Source organism: Penicillium daleae (genome assembly GCF_028827525.1).
Source record: "Penicillium daleae strain IBT 16125 chromosome Unknown utg000007l_segment0_segment0, whole genome shotgun sequence".
NCBI lineage: Eukaryota > Fungi > Ascomycota > Eurotiomycetes > Eurotiales > Aspergillaceae > Penicillium > Penicillium daleae.
In genome coordinates, this window is record NW_026623155.1 from 1,412,103 (window position 1) to 1,428,982 (window position 16,880).

At 51.2% G+C, this 16,880-nt stretch overlaps 9 protein-coding genes across 9 annotated transcripts; 4 read left to right on the forward strand and 5 right to left on the reverse strand.

Moving 5' to 3' along the window:
- Positions 1 to 83: 83 nt before the first annotated feature.
- N7458_007667 (uncharacterized protein) lies at positions 84 to 1,380 on the forward strand (the record flags this gene model as incomplete). Its single annotated transcript, XM_056911049.1, has 3 exons — positions 84 to 271; positions 365 to 540; positions 611 to 1,380. 3 exons carry the CDS (start codon positions 84 to 86, stop codon positions 1,378 to 1,380), a joined length of 1,134 nt encoding a protein of 377 aa, XP_056763875.1.
- A 549-nt stretch (positions 1,381 to 1,929) lies between these two features.
- N7458_007668 (thiamine-binding protein) lies at positions 1,930 to 2,629 on the reverse strand (the record flags this gene model as incomplete). The annotated part of the gene is made up of 4 exons (XM_056911050.1): positions 1,930 to 2,002; positions 2,156 to 2,258; positions 2,412 to 2,517; positions 2,570 to 2,629. The coding sequence occupies 4 exons, from the start codon at positions 2,627 to 2,629 to the stop codon at positions 1,930 to 1,932; spliced, it is 342 nt and encodes a 113-aa protein (XP_056763876.1).
- Positions 2,630 to 3,758: 1,129 nt separating this feature from the next.
- Positions 3,759 to 4,857, forward strand: N7458_007669 (inositol-pentakisphosphate 2-kinase; the record flags this gene model as incomplete). Its single annotated transcript, XM_056911051.1, has 3 exons — positions 3,759 to 3,903; positions 3,959 to 4,593; positions 4,654 to 4,857. 3 exons carry the CDS (start codon positions 3,759 to 3,761, stop codon positions 4,855 to 4,857), a joined length of 984 nt encoding a protein of 327 aa, XP_056763877.1.
- A 479-nt stretch (positions 4,858 to 5,336) lies between these two features.
- N7458_007670 (uncharacterized protein) lies at positions 5,337 to 5,675 on the reverse strand (the record flags this gene model as incomplete). Its single annotated transcript, XM_056911052.1, has 1 exon — positions 5,337 to 5,675. One exon carries the CDS (start codon positions 5,673 to 5,675, stop codon positions 5,337 to 5,339), a length of 339 nt encoding a protein of 112 aa, XP_056763878.1.
- A 1,994-nt stretch (positions 5,676 to 7,669) lies between these two features.
- N7458_007671 (NmrA-like family domain-containing protein 1) lies at positions 7,670 to 8,293 on the reverse strand (the record flags this gene model as incomplete). The annotated part of the gene is given in 2 exon segments (XM_056911053.1): positions 7,670 to 8,191; positions 8,204 to 8,293. 2 exon segments carry the CDS (start codon positions 8,291 to 8,293, stop codon positions 7,670 to 7,672), a joined length of 612 nt encoding a protein of 203 aa, XP_056763879.1.
- A 482-nt stretch (positions 8,294 to 8,775) lies between these two features.
- N7458_007672 (GMC family oxidoreductase) lies at positions 8,776 to 10,389 on the reverse strand (the record flags this gene model as incomplete). Its single annotated transcript, XM_056911054.1, has 1 exon — positions 8,776 to 10,389. The coding sequence occupies one exon, from the start codon at positions 10,387 to 10,389 to the stop codon at positions 8,776 to 8,778; it is 1,614 nt and encodes a 537-aa protein (XP_056763880.1).
- Positions 10,390 to 10,907: 518 nt separating this feature from the next.
- N7458_007673 (uncharacterized protein) lies at positions 10,908 to 12,628 on the forward strand (the record flags this gene model as incomplete). The annotated part of the gene is made up of 2 exons (XM_056911055.1): positions 10,908 to 11,151; positions 11,223 to 12,628. 2 exons carry the CDS (start codon positions 10,908 to 10,910, stop codon positions 12,626 to 12,628), a joined length of 1,650 nt encoding a protein of 549 aa, XP_056763881.1.
- A 401-nt stretch (positions 12,629 to 13,029) lies between these two features.
- N7458_007674 (SDR family NAD(P)-dependent oxidoreductase) lies at positions 13,030 to 13,924 on the reverse strand (the record flags this gene model as incomplete). Its single annotated transcript, XM_056911056.1, has 2 exons — positions 13,030 to 13,854; positions 13,910 to 13,924. The coding sequence occupies 2 exons, from the start codon at positions 13,922 to 13,924 to the stop codon at positions 13,030 to 13,032; spliced, it is 840 nt and encodes a 279-aa protein (XP_056763882.1).
- Positions 13,925 to 14,527: 603 nt separating this feature from the next.
- Positions 14,528 to 15,723, forward strand: N7458_007675 (Gfo/Idh/MocA family protein; the record flags this gene model as incomplete). The annotated part of the gene is made up of 2 exons (XM_056911057.1): positions 14,528 to 14,656; positions 14,701 to 15,723. 2 exons carry the CDS (start codon positions 14,528 to 14,530, stop codon positions 15,721 to 15,723), a joined length of 1,152 nt encoding a protein of 383 aa, XP_056763883.1.
- Positions 15,724 to 16,880: the final 1,157 nt, after the last annotated feature.

The following is a 16,880-nucleotide window of genomic DNA, read 5'->3' on the forward strand; positions in this document are numbered from 1 at the left end:
GAGAACCCCTATTGTCGCTATAGACCTCAAATTCAGGTTTCACCATTGATCGATATTATTGAGGACTGGTTTCCTTTCACAGCATGCGATTGTTCAACTACTTGCTGGTGCTGTTGCCCGCAGCGCTGGCCAACCAGCTCAACGCCCGGTCCACCACCGCCTGCAACAACTCCCCCGACCTCTGCAACAAGTCCTACGGTGAGATAACACATTTAGGCGCCCATGACAGTCCCTTCGTGCGCACTTCAGACAGCGTTCTGGCTGGCGACCAGTATGTTCTACCCCGACTCTGCGAGAGATCGAGTCCAGCACCCGGTTAATGTACGTGAGATCACTGCGGACTCGTCTGACATTCCCTGAACAGGTACTACGATACTCCTACCCAGCTGAGCGCCGGTGTCCGCCTTCTAAGTGCTCAGGTACACAAGGATAACAATGAGTGGCGCCTCTGCCATACATCCTGCACCCTGCTGGATGCAGGGTTGTTGAGTGACTGGCTGGCCAAGATCAAGTCATGGCTGGATGAACATCCCAATGAGGGTATGTAGCCTGCACAATTCGCAGTTGAACAACATTGGGAACCTCAACCTAATCTTTCTTTCCTATGCAGTCGTCACTCTCCTCCTTGTGAACTCCGACAGCGCCTCAGCCTCCGAACTCGGCACTGTGTTCAATTCGGCCAACATCAGCACCTACGCCTACGATCCCCCGTCACTCACAATTGCGCCCTCCTCCTGGCCAACCCTGCAAACATTGATCAACTCCGGCAAGCGACTCGTCGTCTTCGCCACCCCGCTGACTCCCAGCACGGACTACCCATACCTCATGTCCGAATTTGATTTCATGTGGGAGAATAACTACGACGTGACATCCCCATCGAACTTCACCTGCGAGCCCGACCGACCAAGCTCCCTCTCAGGCTCCATTTCCACCGCCCTATCCTCCGACCGTCTCCCCATGATGAACCACTTCCTATACTCTACAGACTTGGAACTCATAGACATCGAGTACCCCAACGCAAGCTACGTGTCGACCACGAACGCACCCTCCGGCGGCACGGGTAACCTAGGCAGCACAGCGGCAAAGTGCAAGGCTGCCTACGGTGGCCGCCAGCCCACCTTCATCCTGGTGGATTTCTTCGACAAGGGACCCGCGTTGGACACGGTCGATAGTTTGAACAATGTGACCAATGCCGTGGGACGGACGTCGGTTTCCTCGTCCTCGACATCCTCGAGTGGCGGGTCTACTATCAATAATGTGTTCAAGGGGCTGGTTGAGATGGCGAGCTCGGCCAAGTCTGGCGCTAGCACGAGTATGGGGGATTGGGTCTGGGCTGGTGGGAATTGGAATAGTATTCTGGGTGGAGGAATCTCCTTCTAGACCCGGGGTTTATCCTTTCTCGACTCCCCCCTTTTGACCATTCCTGTTGGATCTTGGCGTCATTTCTCGACATCATCTTTGGTATTTCGGTTTAGTTTTGGTCCTGTTATTATCGTGCAGCGTTCTGTTATTCTCGGACATTTTGGAGGGTCTGCCCAGGGTTGATGCTTGTTCTCATGAAAAGTATAAGACTCGGATCTCGCCTGGTAAGGCCTGCTACATTAAGCATGGGTATGAGTGGTTTGGGCCTGTTGATTACGATTTTGGCTTGTTTTGCTACGTGATGAGATCCTTGGGCAAGGTGCTAGCGCATTGCATTACAGATGGCATATTGCACCTATGCAGAAAAGGAATACGACGTTCATGGGAGATCAATTGACGATCTCGGGTGGGATATGACTGGAATGACTCTTGATTTATATCGATTCTCATCGGCCATGACTGTCTACCATATCTAGTGCTGGAACGAATCCAAAGAACTTTTGAGAAGAGCAGACTAGGACTCAATAGCACCATATCTCTAAGATTCATGTAGATTGAAGACAGTATCTATTGCTTATCCTGAGCCAGCAACTGCCGCACCTTATTCACCTTATCCTCAGCGGTTTGCTCTTTATCAGTTCTGGAGCCAATTTAATCAGCCATTAGTCCCGATGATCATCTGATTTGAATCACAGCTGGACTGGAAGCAGAAAGCAGCGCGATGGCAGAAGAACTACCCTGCTAGTAATGGGGATACAAAGGGAGGGGAAAACCTCAACAAGAAAGGACATACCTTGATCCAACACGGATATCAGTCTGAATGCGTACAATGCCCTGCTTGTGTAGAAGGGTATGCGCCTGGCCAATAACCTGGTGTACTCGGTCCCAGGACCCCTCTGGATTGATTGAAGGAAGAGCAGGTTAGAATGGATGTATCACCGCAACCGACCAATTCATGGGCCGTTGCATTTGCTTCACGGAATAAGATGGGCAAGAAACAGGTGGGAATATTCAATTCAACGAGTAATACTATAAATAAAAATACGCACCAAGAGTCGTTCCTGCGGAGTGCATCACGTATTTCAGGCCGGATTGCTCGATTAGTCGTTGGACATCGGCTACCTGGGCTGAGACGGAGGCGGATGCAGTCCCAATCTGGGAGGGTTGTGAGATTGTGTCTATGTAGGGTGGGAATTAGAAGACGTACTGGGATCAGACAAAAGTCGGCGAGACAGTGCTCGGGGGTGGGGAGGGTTGTGGTGTCCATCTTGAGGTTGAGGTTGAGGCTGAGGTTGCTGGTGTGGATGAGGAGGAGGATGGAGAGGGAGATGGTGGGGAAGTGGGCGTTTGGATTACGGCAGGATACCTAAAGTCTTCGTACGGGTTCGTATAGTTAGCATGGGGGGTATGAAGGGGATATAATCGTTGGATATTATTCGATGATGACGATCTATAGTTTAATATTTTCTACACTATTCGTTATGCTCCATATAGTAAATTCCGTTGATCCACGATTCCATTCTCCTTCGGTGCCAATTGTTCCGCTTCGCAACCGCGCGGCGTTTTCGCTGGCCACCGCTCGTTCCTGACTGCGTGGGCTTTCCTCGCTTCAGCTCTCTCTCAATCTTCCATTCGGTCAATCAGCTCAGACCAATGCGCTGAATGCTCCCATCCCATTATCCTTCTCCATTTCCAGAGTTCTGGCCATCGATCTGCATTACCAAATGCGCGTCAGGACTCAGATCAACTCCTAGGCCTAGCGCCACCAATGCCGAGCTGGAAATCCCCCCTTCCCCCCACTCACGCGAACTAAACCCTGCACGACATCCGCCGCCCCCCCAAGTTTGCGGGCTTTCCTCGTAAGGCTGGTTGGTCTGTGATCAGTACGCCTGTTCTTTTCTTTTTCCTGCTCTTCCTTCCTCGCCGCGACTACGCCGCCACCCGGCGGTCTTCAGTCGACTGGTCTCGTGCCAAAACGGCCGCTTACTGGCCGTGCGCTTTCAGCTTGTTTTCTTGAGCTTTCGCACCCCTGTTCGCAGGACGCAAGAATCATCCGCGCCTAGGACAGATCAGCAAGGTAGATCAAAAGTTCCCGGTCCAACAGTTCACCGCTACGAGTTAGTCTAAAATCTCCACCCTGGATCCGCGTTAGCCCCCGGACTCGAACGCATGCACAAACGCTCGACCCAGTAGCTTGTCTCGCGTGACCAAACGAGGACGTATTTGCTCCTAGGCCAGAGCTGCCTCCACCGCTCTTCCAAAAACGTGAACCAACGCTTTGGACTTCTTCCCAACAAAGCTGACTCGTGGCCTTTCATTTTATTCATCTGTTCTTCTCGGGCGAGTCATGCTCCTTGTGGCCTTTTCTGGTTTCTCCTTGCCGTCATTCGTCACGAATGACCAAACCTAGTTTGCTTGAGCTCCCGCCGGGAGTTCAGCTCGTATATCTGGCCGAGGGCGGTGCCAATGTGGTCTATCGTTTTGTTTCGGCGGTGAAATCGCCCCTCCCAGCCAAGAGATCCCAGAAAGCCTTTGTCTCCAGTTGCGTATGAAGCCACCGACAGATTCAAAGGGAAACTACTACGTCTGCGCAAAGACACAGCGGCCAATGTCTCGTACAAAGAGATTATGCAAAACTTTAATGCTATCGTACGCCCGCTTTTCAGGGACGACGAGCTGGTTGATCAGACGCTTATCCAGCTACCAGAGGGTCTGATCCATCGCTGCAATGAACAGCTTCGCCTCGCCGAAACGAATGGCGAGCGGCCGAAGAAAAGGCATGGCGGGTATCTGAGTCTCACGGAGCCATTCGGGTTACTCGTCACCGACATGACAACCTTTGATGAACCAGGCTCGACGCTAGCAGAGCTGAAACCAAAGTGGCTCACTCAGTCTCCCTCGGCACCAGCTACAGCTCACAGATGTCGAACATGTGCGCTGAGGGAAATGAAGAATTGCGATGCGCGAAGTCTTGGACAGAAAGAGCAGCGATCCTTTTGCCCTCTAGATCTCGTATCGGAAACTTTTGAACAAGTTCTCCGCGTTACCGATTTCATCAAAGGGTGCAGCGACCGAGTACGGCTGGCCCATATATTGTTCCGCAATCCCACGCTTCAGAAACTACTATCTCATCAGAAGGCATATCACACAGTTGGCCTACATGGACCTCCCGCACAGTCGCGAGAGAATTCCCTCGATATGACGCTCCGAGACTGCACAATGTATATCAAGGTGTGTATAGTATCCAAGACACTGCATACGGGTAGAGCAGCGACTAATATCAGGTATTAGATCCCCCAGGACGAAAAGTCACCGGTGGAGATTCGCCTCGGTGATCTTGACCTCAAGACTGGTGCCGGTGGCAAAGCCCAGTACTGGCGCGACCTGGAACTTCAATTGATCGAAGGAGGCTGGTATGACGGATTCAAAAGCACCCAGGAATCTTGTGAATGTGCTCTTCAGCACTCATCCGCTCATCAGCATCCAGAACCCTGAAATCTGCCTTCCTGGCCTAATCGACCTATCTCTTCTCGTTCTGTTCTTATTTTTATTCACCTTGGATGGGCTCACGTGCCTAGAAAACCTCATGATATCTTTGCGTAGGTAGTCTTTCAATCCTTTGTGCTTTCGGATTTGTGTATTTTTTTTGGCTTATTCTGGCGTTTCATGGCATTGATGCTTAACTGGATGGGGGTGGCTATCTGATTTTCCTAGTAATTACAAGTATAACTTGGAACTTCAAGACTTTGAGCCCTCTTGTTCTTCATTATCCATTCTGCAAATTATTGTTCGGTTGATCTTAATACAATGACAACAGTCTAAGCCTGAAAAGTGACAATCATTATACATGGAAGAAGAATGTCAAACCCGAGAGTGCAACCCCAGTATCGCTCCTGCAACCCTCCTATTTCAAATTGACACAGTGTAAATATATCCATCAAAACATCTTTTTACTCTAACCCTTCCCTCCCACTCTAATTCCGAGGCAAATGCAACAAATTACCAAGAACATTCGAATTCGCCGCTCCACTAGCCGCCGGAATTGCAGATGTAGCAAACCCAGAAGACGCAGCCGGAGTCGATGCGACACGCACTGACGAGGCAGGAGTAGAGGAGCCTCGGAAGGCTTGGCGTACCCGGGTGATGGTAGGTGTCGCGGACCGGGACGCTGGCACCACTGAGTTGGGGGAGGGAAACGCCGAACGAGACGGAGACTGTGTGGGCGTGAGATTCATGGGAGGTTGGCTTTGGGCTGTGACTGTGCCGCTGAGGAGGGACAGGCACAGTGCTGTGAAGATGGTTTGGAGTTGCATATTGATATTGAAGTATATCCGAGAGGAGGTTTGTAGTTGGCTGTGGTTGGAAACAGGATGTAAAGACTTGATTAAGATTAAGATTAAGTTGAAGAATGACTCTGAAGCATTGAGTTTGGAGAAAAGAAGCTTTTAATATCAAGATTCAAAATCTAGTGTTGTACCCCTGAGATCCCTTACACGATAGTTTATATCGATCTTCGGGAGCGATGCAAGGTTGGCTCTGCATGATATCATTTATCGACAGTGGGGGTAGCTTGACAAGCGGTCTGCGAGATGCATAGTTGATTAGTGATGATAAACCGTTGATCACCATGAATTATGCAAAAGAGTCGAAACGCAGCAAATAACCCAGGCAAGGCAATCTCACTTCCACGTTAGAAAGGAATGTTGCACAGCGTGAGGTACATTGCAGCAGGCCTCGGTCGCAGAATATGAAATCCCAACACGATAACAAAAAAAAGGAAGTGGCGCTAGAATTGCTTCTTCAAAGGCAATATTTGACGTTCAATGCTGTTCATAAACCCTAGTGCATAAAAAAGAACGTTGATATCAGGTAGCACAGAACAAGGAGTAAAATCCAAATATATTCTCGTCCTCCTTGTACCCCATCTCCTGCAAAGCCGGAAGCACAGCGTTCTGAATCATGGTCGGAGGACCACATCTCAAATGCCACGCACATTGGGTCCCGTGGATTACAGCTGTCAAAGATCATGCACTAGCGAATAGTGTGTGGAAATATGTTGATCCAGACCTACCTACTCCTGCTACACCGCTACAGGAACTAACCAAGCCACATCTATCTGATGTAATCAAAAAACCCGCCAACACGTTCACATCTAACCTTCCTGATGAGCCAATCAGACTCATTAATCTCACCTCCGACTAATTGGCTATCTATCGAATCTTGCTTAGCGAATATAAGTCAGCTAGATCTGACTATCTGCGATATATACGATCTATCGAGATCTTGAAGCAAGGAATTCGATCCTCTCTTACGCTAGAAGGGAGACAGATTATCAATAGCCTGATACCAACTCACTTGCGCGGCGTAAGATCAGAGGATAGTAATCTCGGCCTATGAAGACAGCTGCAAAGTGAACAACCAAAGTAAGTCCAGTCGAAAGGGGAAAGCACGGTTGCTGGACATGTAAGAGTGAATTTGCCGCATTTATTATTCCTCGTATCTGTGCGAGTCATTAGATAATCTTACTTCGATGGATTATAATTCAACAGCCATGTAAGTTGACAATAGTGCGTTTAGCATATCCAAAAATAGCGCTTCATTTTGTTCAAGAATGCTGATGTGGCCACTGCCCAGGTGGTCGAAGTCGAATTCTCCTTTGTATTAGCGGGAAGTTCTGTGGCCTGAGACACATTTTCCTGCTATTTTTGATAGATAGTTGTCCTAGTTAAGTTACTATTGAAAGAGAGAATACGAGTATTGTTGAACTTCTCCAGAACACTTTAAAGCATTTGCTGAGGTCACCTAGCTACCCTTGTTCAACACGAAAGACCAATCTTGGCGGCTTGCCCACTCTTTCCAACTCGTCATCGGGCAGTCGATACCAGTCTGTCTTCTTATGTTAGAGTGGGTTGATGCTGGTTTTAATGGCACGTATTGACTTGCCTTGCGAATGTCCGCAGCAGTGAGAAGAGCTCTACCTACATCGTATCCTGGGTCGGTACTATAAGAGAACATGTATGCTACCTCGATGTCACAGTCTCGATCGGTAGTCATTTCAATCATCTCATCGGGATTGATCCGTCGATAAGACGCAGGCACGCCCGTTATGTCGCTCCAAGTCTTGATCTAATCCGCCCAACTACACGTTGTCCCTTCCGCCATGTACTCTTTCCCGGGAGGCATTTGGTAGACGGTGAAGGTGAACGTGCCCATATCTCCGACAGGGTTCTAAGTGTGGCATAATCCTGTCCGGGGCTGTGGTGAACCTCATTTCAATACTCTTATCCGGCAGCCTGACGATCATTAGTCAAACTGTTTTAATTGTGGAAGCATTACTTGCCTTGCCAAAATAAGAGTCAGGTAAGATGTTGAAACTTGTATAGAAGTACCCGGTCTGTATGCAAGACATCTTGGCCGCAAGGTCAGGGTATTTGTCTCTCACGTAGAAGGGGAAGATATCCGCCTTAGAGTCGAAATGGTACAATTCTTTGAATTTTTCCTGGCTGGATTTAGCAGCATGGCTGAGCGTGGACACTAGGAAACTATTGGAGTCAAGGGAATCACAGGTCGCTGCTGCTGCGTCTGCAATATTCTTCCCTTGTCGATATTCGACATCGTAGGCAAACTGGGCGGGTGAGATGCCCAACCCACGGGCGTCCTGACGGCAGTCCGGGCGAAAGAACGGCTCCCAGTAGTTTGTCACACTGAAGATGACATTGGCATTCTTGAGAGCGAGCTTGAGGCTCTCCAAGCCGTCCAGGTCTGTCTTCGTAACTTCAATGCCCTCAGTCACAAGCTTCTGTGCTGCGGGGGACGATGCATCGCGGGTCTAGCCACGGACACGGAAACCCGCCTTGTGAAATCGACGGGCGACTGACCCGCCTTGGTTTCCCGTGGCTCCTATGACACAGATAAGCTTGTTCTGGGCCATGATGATGTCCAGCTTCTCCGACTCCGAGCCCAAGACAGATTAGCTCGTTCAATGATCAACCCCGCTTCCTAACGTAATCAACCACCGAGTCGCGGAGACCTCAGTGCCCTCAGACCACGCCCAATGATGGGGCGAGTTCTGCCGGTGCGACCACGCGGAATCCATTAAAGGTTCAGTCTGCTTCAGGACCGAATTCGATCTTTGAATACATAAAAGGATTCCTGGGTACCAAAGAGGAGGTGAGCAGGGTCCGTCCGCGACGTACTCGCGATCGATGTGATCGATGTGAATGTGATGTGATGATTGTTGATTTGACTATTCTAGAACTCGCGATGATCTTGCGATTCTCATGAGGTTCAATCGGAGCCCGGTAAGCGAGTACTCAGGCGACGCACCGGGGACGAAAGTAGCGACGGAAGATCCCCGACGATACAAGTGTCAAAGGCTCCTAGGAGAATCCGCTTCCAGGTACTACGTACTACCTATATGTGAGATCGGACTGCCTTCTGAACACTTCGACCATCACAGACGCTCTTTCCCACCATCTCCCCTACCAGCATGCAACTCGCCATCGTATTTGCCGCCGGCACAGTCGGTAGCACACTCGCATCTGCCACCCTCAGCCCTTTCACGCCATACACCCGCCCGCTCTGATCTACAACGCCGCCTTTCTCACGAGCAGCCATTCGGCACGAACCGCAGAAATGGTAAGTCGTCGAATATTGAGCTTGTATGTAACCATCCAACATCACGTCGTCGGCTACAACTGGCGAAGTGATGCCCAACGGAGCTGTGAGTACGGTTTGCATGGCGGGCGATGTGATCACGGCGTACGCAGTGCGCACAACTTCTCGCGCCAGAGCTCGGTCGCGCGAGGTGCTCAGATAATTAGGACGTACTAGCGGCATCTGGTTCGGGTCTTTGGAGCGGATCTCCACCATGCCGAGTGAAGTGGGCTTATTGATGTTACATCCTATTCCCGCAACATGACCGGTCTCGGTGCCCCCCAAGCTCCTTTGCGGCTGGCCTCCTCGTGGTGTGGACGGGTCCGCCGACTGGGCGAAGAGATAGGAGAAACAAACCATCTGCAAGTCGACAGCACCGGGATTCAGCGACGACGACCATCGCGCTTGCATCTGCAAGGAATAATCCGTGTCCGTGTAAGCACCGGGTCGTGGCCGCGCGACTAGTGGGATACATGGATGGTCGCTAAGATTCAATCCTACCGGCAGCTCGACCAAAGGCGCAATTCCATGTCGTCGAAGTAGCTCCGTTGGGCCGACACCCGAGCGTTGCAAGATAGCGGGCGAAAATACGGCGCCCGCACAAAGGATGATTTCGTGGGTTGCGTGTATCTTGCGGCCGTTGGCAAGCACAACTGTCTCGGCCTTGCAGTCCTGGAAGAGCACTCGATCCACTAGCGAATCGGTCAAGATAGTAAGATTGGTGAAGCTTCGGGCCGGGCCGATAAAAGTGTCCGCTGCACTGACCCGGGTGGAGCCGCGACGACAGACGGGTGCCGGACCGACACCCTCCGCTCCCGTGGCCTTCAGATCCGGGGTAAGTTGGAAACCGCGAGATGCAACGCTGTCGACGAAGGCAGCCTGAATCTTGCCTGCTTCGTCCATACTCGCTCTGGCAATGGGATGCGGTCCGCGTGTGCCTCGAAGGGGGTCGCCTTCGAGGCCTTCGTATACAGCGACTGAACTCTCGAAATCCCAGCCATCATTTCCTAACGCAACCCATTCCCTTGCATCGGCTTCTGTATGTCGCAAAAAGGTGCCCCCATTGATACTGCTCCCTCCGCCCATAACCTTTGCCTGCGGGACAATCATCTGCCCTCCGCCAGCCACGTCGACTTCAAGATTCCAGTCGATCTTGGGGTCAAAGATCGCGGATTGACCTGCCATGGGGACCCGGCGGGCATCATGCACACCATGGGGTATGAAGGAAGCATTGGCGGGAGACGTGTCAACGTCGGGCCCGGCTTCGATCAGCAGGACGTTAAAGGCCCGGTTCTCGGCTACCCGACGGGCCACAACGCAGCCCGCCGAACCGGCGCCAACGACAATGTGGGTGAACTGGTCGGCCTGCATGGAACTACCGCTATCAGTGATGGTTGGTTTTCTTTTCGTCGGTTCCCTGGGGTCTATGGGGTCTTTAGGGCTATACTTCTGGGGTACAGAGCACACTTAAACCATGACCAACTCCTGATTGGCGGCCCCCGGAATCCGGCCCGAAGGGACACGGCTAAATGTCAAAACGGCTAAACGGTTTGGATCAGTGAAGCCAAGGAACAATGCTGGGGAGAAGGGAGGCTAAACTGCTAAAAGGCTTCGGACCTGCGGCTCGGCCAGGTTTACGTCAGTATCTGATCAGCTTTCCCCGAGTAAATGTATCTGGGGTCTTGGGTCTGGGGTCTGGGGCCTGGAGTCTGGAGTCGACTGGGTGGCGTGTACTCCGCGTCGTCAGAATGTCCATACATAAACCACCACCAATCCTCCTGCGATGTGATTTCACCTGAGTACTCTATCGTCCCTCATCTATCTTCGCTTCCTTTGACCTTGTTCAATTTCACAGATCGCAGTGGCAGCCCGACGTACGCGCCCTCACCATGGCCGTCCACCTGTGGAAACATTTGCCCGGAAAGGCACTCATGTTTATCCTCAACCTCTTCACCGCTATTGCCCTCATCTTCGAAGGCTACAACCAGGGAGTTCTGGGTACCGTCAGTACGACGCCAGGCTTCATTGACATGGCCGGCATCGGGTCCAATGGTGTCGTGACCAACAGCACCAAGCAGGGTGGTCTGCTGGCAGCGTACTATTTCGGTGCCATGTGGGCATGTTTCGTTGGAGGTACGGACAAATCACTTCAACATCCCTTTGTTGTTATTAGTGCACTTCTAGATACTGATGGATGGGAACAGGGTGGGTGGGCGACAAGCTCGGCCGAAAAAAGGGCGTCTGGATCGGCTCACTCTTCTGCATGCTCGGCGCGGCGCTCATGTCCGCCAGTGAAAACAGTAACATGTTTATCTGCGCGCGTGTCATCGCAGGGATCGGCATCGGGTTCATCAACGCTATCGTTCCGCCGTGGGTGAGCGAGCTCTCTCAAGCACACGACCGCGGCTCCAACTTCTCGCTCGTCTTCGTTGCGAACTACGCCGGCATTGCGATTGCGTACTGGCTCAACTTCGGTATCAGGTCGTCCACAGTGGAATTCCAATGGCGTTTCCCCCTGGCGTTCATGACGGTTCCCGTCTTGATTGTCATTCTTACTGTCTTCTTCCTGCCCGAGTCACCGAGATGGCTGATGGCCAATAATCGCCGTGAGGAAGCGGTCAGTATCCTGCGCAAGATCCGTGGCGACTTGGATCCCCATGACCCTAAGCTTCTTGCCGAAGTTGAGCAGCTCGAAGCAATTGTCGAAGCATCGCACCACAAACGAAACAACTTTCTCAATCTCGTCCTCGGCGGGCGCTACTCGGGGAAACTGCATCTTGGTCGACGCGTTGTCATGGGTCTGGCACTCCAGCAGATCCAGCAATGGACAGGTATCCTCGCTATTGCCACCTGGGCTGGTACGCTGTTCAGCCTTGCCGGGTTCGATGCCTATAAGTCAGCCTGGCTGGCCGGTCTGGTCAACACCTTTGGTATCCTGGGCACCGCCGCTGCATCACTGGTGATCGACCGTATGGGCCGGGTTAAATCCCTCATGATGTCTTTCGTCACGCAGGGTATCGCCTTATTTCTTGTCGCCGTGCTTATCAAGGAGAGTGAGAATCGCCAAGCCACCGATGCGGCCACGGCATCCAGCCTAGGCACCGCCGCAGCCGCGTTCGTCTTCGTCTACCTCTGGTTCTTCACCATGTTCAACATCGTCCCATGCTGGATCTATGGCACGGAAATTTGGCCGCAGGAAGTGCGGGCAAAAGGTTACTCGTTCACTATTCTGGGCTGGGCGATCGGGTGCGGAATGAACACTTTCGTGATTCCGATCATGCTAGACCACTTGGGATGGGCCACCTTCATCTTCTTTGGGTGTATGAACGTCCTCGCCATGCCACTCGTCTGGTTCTTCTATCCCGAGGTCGCCGGTAGATCACTCGAAGAGATCAACCTGCTGTTCACGAGCGAGAGTCTGCTTGTGAGCAAGAACATGGCAGAGTATCACCGGCGCATCAATGAGGCCGGTGGTAACATTGCCGTAGCTGCGCGAAGGCTTTTGGACGAGGTTGATGGCACTACGGATCTCGATCCAAGAAGGGTGGTTGCGGCGGAGGGCGAGAAGAACGGATTCGGTCATGTAGAAGAGTCGCCAAACAAAGTCTAAGGAAGATCCTCTGGCTGACTGGGGATCAATAGTCCGAAATGAGAAGAATGCTGTTTTGTTGGGCATTCAAGAAGTGGTTCGGTTGAAGTTGTACTTGTACCGTTATATATAAGAATGATATTTCCTTTTGACATTTTCGTACTCTATATAGTACGTATTTGAGAGTTGTGAAGTCTTACGGTTCCGATTTGGCGTTTAAGAGGCAAATTTTCACTGGTAGCGGGCCTGATTCTCGCTGAGAAGGGGATAACAGAGACCCACTGTATTGCCCGAGCCCCAGTGTCTCTCTCTTTGCGATCGATAGAATAATCGTGTTATGTAATGGTCAAACCCAGTGCATTGCTCTATTCCAATGGTCAACGCTAACACAGAGTTGCAGAATATTTTTTCTGCTACTCTTCTTAGTTTGATGCTAAAACAGCTGGATGCTTCCAAGTACTCGCCCCACCATCAACCAACAAATGCCCTGTATACCACCCACTTGCGCCATCACAGCACAAGTACAAGATAGCACCCTTCAATTCGTCCGGCATCCCAATCCGCCCAAACAAAGTTTCCTTCTCAAACTGGTCCACCAGCTGAGGTTGCTGTTCTTGCAATCCTCGCATCATATCCGTCATCATATACCCTGGACTCAAGGAATTGACTCGAATTCCATACGGCGCAAGTTCCATGGCCATGGGTTTCACCAGTCCCTTCACAGCCGCTTTGGATGCTGTATAGCAACTGATCTGCTGCGCGCTGGAGACAATGTGCGTCGCGATACTGGCGATAAAGATGATCGTGCCAGTAGTAGACTGCGTTGCTAACTCGTGGCCGTGGGTGGATTTGTACCGAGCGACCATGCTGTTTGCACAAGCCTGAGCCACGAGGAAGGAACCGGTAAAGTTGACGGCGAACGTGCGCTCGATATTCTTATCGGTCGTCTTGAGGAAGGGCTCGTCCGTGACCACGCCCGCGGCATTGACATTGATATCGATTCGTCCAAACTGCGCTTCGATCTTCTCAATTGCGGCAGTGATCTCGGAACGCGAGGTGATGTCCGTGCGGTAATACTCCAATTTGATGTTATGGTGGTCTCGCAAAGCGAGAAGACTGGGGGAAGGCTCTTGGAGGATGTCTAGCACGGCGAGGTTACAGTTTGCGCTCGCCAGTGCGGTGGCAAATGTGAGACCTAGGCCGCGTGCTGCGCCGGTGATGACGGCGGTCTTGCCTTTGAGCGTGAACTATAGATTATTAGCAAAAGCTAGGTATACAGTACATTGCGTTGACAGTACTCACTAAGTCGGTTGCCATGGTGAAGAATTGGTGTGTATAAAAGTGCTGGTGGGTGAACGAAAGATTTACCCGGAGTGAGTCTGGAGAAGAGGCTTAATTGTTGTACCGACGACCTTTGCTCTTATAAGAAAAAGTCAGGCGGCTTCAAGGATGTCAGGGCCGCTATAGAATGGGAGGGGCAAAATCTCCGCAGAGGAATATGATGGGGCCCAATATCCCCGCATCGCCAGTATCGCTAACCATATAGATGATCTGATGTACATTGTAATAGGCCATTACCTGCTCTAAACCGGCATTTTTTGGTGGCTTAGACAAACTTCCAGCTTATACGACGGTTAAACGCTTGAGCGGACGGCTAAATTGTTGAAAGAACGGCTAAACGGTTGGCGGAACGTGCTCTTGGCTTAGTGTCTGGGGAAGAGTATAGAACCAGACATGGAGTAACCTCAAATTCCTCGATATTTAGGACGATTCTTAACCTCTGATAGCCTCTCTGAATACGCACGTCTTCGGAGGCAGCCATAAGTTGAATTATTTGGAGGGAGGACCAATCATTCCCAGGCCTAAGCCACTGTCCGAAAGACTTCCAGCACAAGCAATACGATATACACGTAGCCCACAATGGCGCAGAACCAATTCACCTGCCGCTGGGCAGCACTCTCCCTCTCTAACATCGCCTCCGTCTTCCTACCAGACCTGCTCCTCCCCGGGAATCTTCTGTGTCCATCAAACATGAGCTCGTCTCAGTCAGTACGACCGGCGGCGCCTCTCGTGCAGCCGACTGGCTGAAACAGAACAAAATCCCCAATGCCGAGTCCGTCACCGTCTACCACTCTTGGGAAGAAATGCTGGAAAAAGGAGACTTTGACGTCGTCTACATCTCCACGCCACACCCCTTGCACTACGCCCACGTGCAAAAAGCCCTACAGTGCAAACGCAATGTGCTCGTCGAGAAACCAGCAACGATGAACCGCGCACAATTCACTCAACTGTGCAAGCTAGCAAAAGAAGGAGATGTCGTGCTCATGGAAGCGATGTGGACGCGCTATCTCCCTGCTACGCTCTACTTCCAGCATGAGCTACTTCCACGCATCGGCGATGTGAAACGCGTGTACGCCGAGTTCAGTTTTCCCATCGTGTCACCGGATTTGAGTCATGAAAGCCGGTTCCTCAATAAGGCGGCTGGGGCGGGAAGTTTGTTGGATCAGGGCGTATATGCATTGACGTGGGCTGATCTCGCGCTCAATGGCCTTGCATCCAGTCCAGATAAGACGCAGACTGAAGTTGTGCATGCGCATTCCATGCCGGTTCCGGGTGTGTCTGGGGATGTGGACGATATCAACACCGTCATACTCAACAAAGTTAAAATCAAGGAGAGCGGCAGCAAGCAACAGGAGGCGGTCGCTATAGTCACGACGAGCATGACTCTTCCTGGCTCCAGCAAACCAGCTTTCTACCAACGGCTACAGGCCACGAAAGCAGCACCGGCTGTACGTATCGAAGCCACCAAGGCGTCAGTTTCTATTCCCTTCCCTCCTATCAGACCTCAGGAACTACACGTTCAGTGGTATGACGAGGAGCATCTGGATGAAAATGGTATGGAGACGGAAGAGGTGGTCAAAATGCCCGTGGAGAAGGGTTGGGGCATCTGGTATCAGGCTGATGTTATCGCGGAGAGAGTGGCAAGGAGAAAGGGGTGTTCTCAGGGCATGGGCGAGGTTATTGGCGAGGAGGAGAGTGGAAGGGTGATTGGATGGATGGACCGTGCTAGAGAGATGGCCGGCATTGTGTATGATGCGGCGCTTGAGGAGGTGTGAAAAGGAGCTGTGTCAGGCTCAAACCTCAACTGTCATGTCGCATAGCATCATTTTATCTGTCAAGATAGTTATTCACGTAGAGCCAGACTTTTCTCACATGAGTCTAAGGCATTCTTCTTATTCACATCCTTGTTCACGGCTCTCAATTTGCCATAATAATGCCCAGTATTTCCCTCTTGCAATATGAGTTTCAGATAGGCTAGCACTTTTCACGTCGCGTAACGTCAAGCTGGATTCTAGTTTGAAGACTCAAATCACTGAGCTGGCGCATCATGCCGAGTCCCATACACTAAAACGGAAAGGAAATGCCAAGAGTTGCCAGACATTATCCGGTACATATGCGTAATACAGTAGCCTAAATAACCACATAAACTATAAAGTTAAGTAACTATAACCGACGTTCCGACAAGTACGCTCTTACAGGACAGTGAAGCCAGGCGTAGGAACAGACTACAGCGGGTCGTGGCGAAAGAGCTACAGAACAGAAGAGAGGGCAAGCACGAAAGATATACTTGCAACCAGTGCAGATGAAGCTATAGAGGCTCGTAGACTAGCAAATGCCAAGAATGCTGTGACGCATTCTCAGTCTGTAACCCTGCCTAAATCTTAAAAAAATGGGAACGAAGCATGTGAGAGATGCCAATTTGTCTAAAGCCATTACACAGGGATCCGTCAGAGCCCGACGAAGGAAGACTTTCAGTTTTCGCGGACCCGTCGGCATCCGCCTCTTTGGCTGTAGATCTCCCACAGAGGACTTCCTCTATTCTGAAGAATGGGCAGGCTATGCGAGGCGGCTGCCTGGCTTTGAGCTCATCAATGCCTTCTCCAGACACGACGAGAGAAAGGTTTACGTACAGGATAAGCTCATAGAGGAGACGGAAAAGGTCGCCGCACTATTAGAGCAGGATGCCGTTTTGTATGTCTGCGGGAGTGCAGGTATGGCGAGGGGGGTCAGGCGCACCTTAATACGACTTTTCGTTGAGATAAAAGGTTGGCCTGAAGAGCAGGCTGAAAAGCATATCATGGGAGAGATGAAGAAAGCGAAGCAGTTACTGGAAGATATTTGGTTTTGTTAAAGAGGATGATGCATGATATACCCATGATTAGATAACTTTCAGCAAGCATTTCATGCAGATATAATACTGTGCTCTCTCTCT